The sequence below is a fragment of the Mizuhopecten yessoensis genome, unplaced genomic scaffold (assembly GCF_002113885.1).
Source record: "Mizuhopecten yessoensis strain PY_sf001 unplaced genomic scaffold, ASM211388v2 hete_36148220, whole genome shotgun sequence".
NCBI classification, from domain to species: Eukaryota; Metazoa; Mollusca; class Bivalvia; order Pectinida; family Pectinidae; genus Mizuhopecten; species Mizuhopecten yessoensis.
The window spans coordinates 1-3,758 of NW_018484862.1; the positions used below are offsets into that span (position 1 = coordinate 1).

Genomic DNA, 3,758 nt, shown 5'->3' on the forward strand with positions numbered 1-3,758 from the left:
GGTTAAATGTGATTTTAATTATTTAATTTGTGTTTAATGAACATAAGATGCCTTTATATAACATGTATATCCATTTTTTTATTTTTTTTTAGGATTAACATCTGAAATCATGCCTAAACAAAAAACTAAGAAGAAAAGCAGATATGTGCCATATGCTGTTGGTTTCAAAGTTCCCTCTGACCAAGCAAAAATCAAGGCTATTGGGTCTCACCCCATTGTCTCAGAACTGGATCCACAGTCTTCCAACGGATTTGAATTCTTTCCGCCCATTCCGCAGCCAACAAATATAGATGATTGGCTTGCACAGTATGACGAGGATGGACAATCGTACAGTGATTATCTCAAACAATGTCCATGGCTTTCAACTAGGAAGTTGAAGTACATGCTACAACAGTTTGTGTCTGACGGTAAAACCATTTTGGAGAAATACCCGAACGGTAAAATATACCTGCTGCCTCTTGGAGACTTCTCAGGTGAAAATTGTGTCAATTTTAAAACTTTGATGGATTTTGCTCAGATGTATCTCGGCATACCTGTGATCACATTACCTGGAATTGCTCTTGAAGAGGAAAATAGTAGAATTTTCTGGACAGAGAACCCAGAAGATCGGCCAACTCATGGCAAAAGGTCAAGTTCCCGGAGAAGAAAGTTTGAAATAAACTCTAGATTTCATCAACCAACAAACCGTATACAGTTGAAATTGGACGAGACCTTGTTACGTCTGAGGAGCCTCATTCCAACAGATGCTATTTGTATGGTTGGTCTTACAATGTACGACCTTTATGGCGACGACACCGACCTTTTTGTAGCGGGAATGGCAGCAGGGAACCATCGTGTGGCGATGTTCAGTTTCAACAGGTACGATCCAGCTCTTAGTTTCTCCATTGAGAAATGGTACGACATCACTTGTGACAACTCCATGAGTACTATAGAGCGGAGAAAACTGATTTTACAACGAAGCTGTAAGCTACTTGTCCACGAAATTGGTCATCTGCTCGGTATCGACCATTGCATTTACTACGACTGTTGCATGAACGGATCTGGTCACTTGTCCGAGGACTTCAGACAACCCATGCACCTGTGTCCTGTTGATCTTCATAAGCTGCAGACACTGGTTGGGTTTGATGTGATTGAACGGTACCAGGCCCTGGCTAAGTTCTACAAGGAACACAAAATGGAAGAAGAACACAAATGGGTGACCAAGAGGATGGCTTTCATCAACCAATCAAAAACCTGATAATGACACTATGGCATATAGTGTAATCTGTTTTAACCAAAATTGAACCAGTGTTATGCAGTAACCTGTCTACTCTGACCCCTCTGGTGGTGCTCGGTTTAGACAGGTACAACTTTTATCATGCAGATATATACTGTATTCAGGTTTTAATTTGAATTTTATTAATTCTTTTTCTGTTTATACACGACATGTCTTGAAGGAAGGACCATTAAAAAATGTTGATTTCGTTTGATTTCAAATTCAGATGGAATCCGTTTGTAGATTTATTAACTCAAACTTGTTCTTATTACTGTAACTTAATTGTTTATTAGGTAGCACAGTATCTACATGTATGAATGTGTCAGTAATTAGATTTATATAGTACAATAGCAATTCTGGATGGTTTTACATTTTTTTTTACATATTTCAGGATATTCCTCCAGTAATGTCATGTGTAAGAGCGCGAGCGACCTGTGATATTAAACAAATTGTGACATTAGCAGAAATACTGTATTTATTGGTAAAATAAGTTACATATGAAGAGTATGTACTTTTTAAAGATGTTTATGTATATGGTCCCTCTTTATAATAACAAAGCTAGCTCAGTAATGGCAGGGAGTGTGTACAATTTCATTAGCCAGTCACCCATAAGTAGTTGTTGTATCTAGGCTAGTGAAATTTTTTAATATCTATAATGATGTTAGGCTAGTAGAACTTTTAAAAATCAATCTAGTACTCTACAATTGTATACCCATGATGCACCTCTTCTACTGTTGTTTAACATCTAGCCATTCTGACATATCAAAAAATGCATTGATATGGCCTTCCTTAACTGAAATGTGATTATAAGCAGCATTACATTAACTGGAATTCATTGTGTATGTTACAATCATTACAACCATTTTTAGACTGTGATAACTTCTTTACAGTTTTTGCAATTTTATTTATCTATGAAATTATGAACTATTGTTTTAATAAAAGTTTTTGTTTAAGTTAACATGGAAATCTTATTGTCCTTCATCTTTATATATCATGTGAAAAACACAAATCAAGATTGGTCGATTGCCAGCGATAATGTATTCAATTAAAAGTGTCTGACTTTTTGTGAGTTAGGAAGTACCAGAGCTAGAATCCTGGGATTTCCGTTACTATTCCCCACCCATTGTATGTGTGGATATATAATTTAATGTAGTAATTGGAATCAGTTGAAATGTCATGATCAATCATTGGTTACCATTAGCTAACCGAAGATCGAATAATAATCGCTTTAAAGAAATATGTCGTGAAATACTGTTATTGCAAGTTGCTTGCACTCCAATCAAAAACTTGATTTGTTATTTATAGTCCCAAGCAGCCATGAGCAGACTTTAAATTAAGTCAGTTATGATGCCAACATAGCAGCTAGAAATAAATATCGGGATACTTCTGCTGCTTATCTCTTGTTTGAATCTAGCTTAGAGAAAGGCTTAAAATCAAATCATAACTTACTCTACTGAAAACTCCAAAATATCTACACACACTTATTTTGACTAAAATCGATCATGAATTCTGTAGTTGACTAATCAGATTATTGGCCTAACTGATCAATAGTTGACAAAGTTGATTAGTCGCTACACCACTAATTGAATGAGCTGGAAAAAATGGCATTATTTCTAGATGTCTTTCTGTACAATTCAGATTTGTAGTTTCTTAGTCTGATCTCCACTTTCACAATAGTCTGAATTTCGCAGGCTCGGTGGTATAAAATTATGGCAGATGAGCGATACTCAGCTAGAAATTAGCTTCTGGAATAGGGGAATAGGGGATATTATCACTCATCAGAGAAAATGACTTTCTCCTTCCACTTTGCTGTTCTTGTCAGGACCTGCTACGATACAAAATCTAGTATAAAGACATAAAGACATCATCAGACCTGTAAACATAGGTGAAAACGATACAAAATAGCTATCTCAATGGACAGTTTTCCTTTCACTGGATATTTTTAGCGCCAGCATGTCTCCCAGATATGTACATGTTGTCGTGATCAGTCTCCGTCAGGAACTGCTGGGCAGTCCATCACTCCTCTATTTTTTGTCTACAGCCATTGTGATGCTATTAAATATTTCAGTATTCCAGAATATACATTCTAGACAAAAAGTGACTTCATATTAAAAGTTCAAATCTTCTTAAGGAAATATGCTACCCTACTATGACATGAAGACTGAAAGATATATATCGCCTGTTATACAGAGACTTAAGGGTGTATGCTTCATTTTGTGAAGTGTAGATTTAAGGATGTATCGTAATGGAGACGTAAGGATGTATGCTACCTGATTATGACATGGAGACTTGAGGGTGTATGCTACCTGACTGTGACATAAAGACTTAAGGGTGTATCCTACCTGACAGTGACATAGAGGCTTAAGGGTGTATGCTACCTAAATGTGACATGGAGACTTAAGGATGTATGCTACTTTACTGTGACATTGAGACTAAAGGATGAAGACTTCCTTACTACGACATGGAGACTTAAGGATGTATGCTACCTGACTGTGACATGGAG

The 3,758-nt window shown here is 36.5% G+C and overlaps 1 protein-coding gene across 1 annotated transcript; it reads left to right on the forward strand.

Moving 5' to 3' along the window:
* The first annotated feature begins 97 nt into the window (after positions 1-97).
* LOC110444594 lies at positions 98-2,213 on the forward strand. Its single transcript, XM_021488961.1, has one exon. It carries the CDS (start codon positions 110-112, stop codon positions 1,235-1,237), a length of 1,128 nt encoding a protein of 375 aa, XP_021344636.1. The 5' UTR covers positions 98-109; the 3' UTR covers positions 1,238-2,213.
* The last annotated feature ends 1,545 nt before the right edge of the window (positions 2,214-3,758 follow it).

What these genes read in the sequence shown, in the direction of transcription:
- LOC110444594 (XM_021488961.1), top strand. Translation starts at nt 110, where the DNA reads ATGCCTAAACAAAAAACTAAGAAGAAAAGCAGATATGTGCCATATGCT.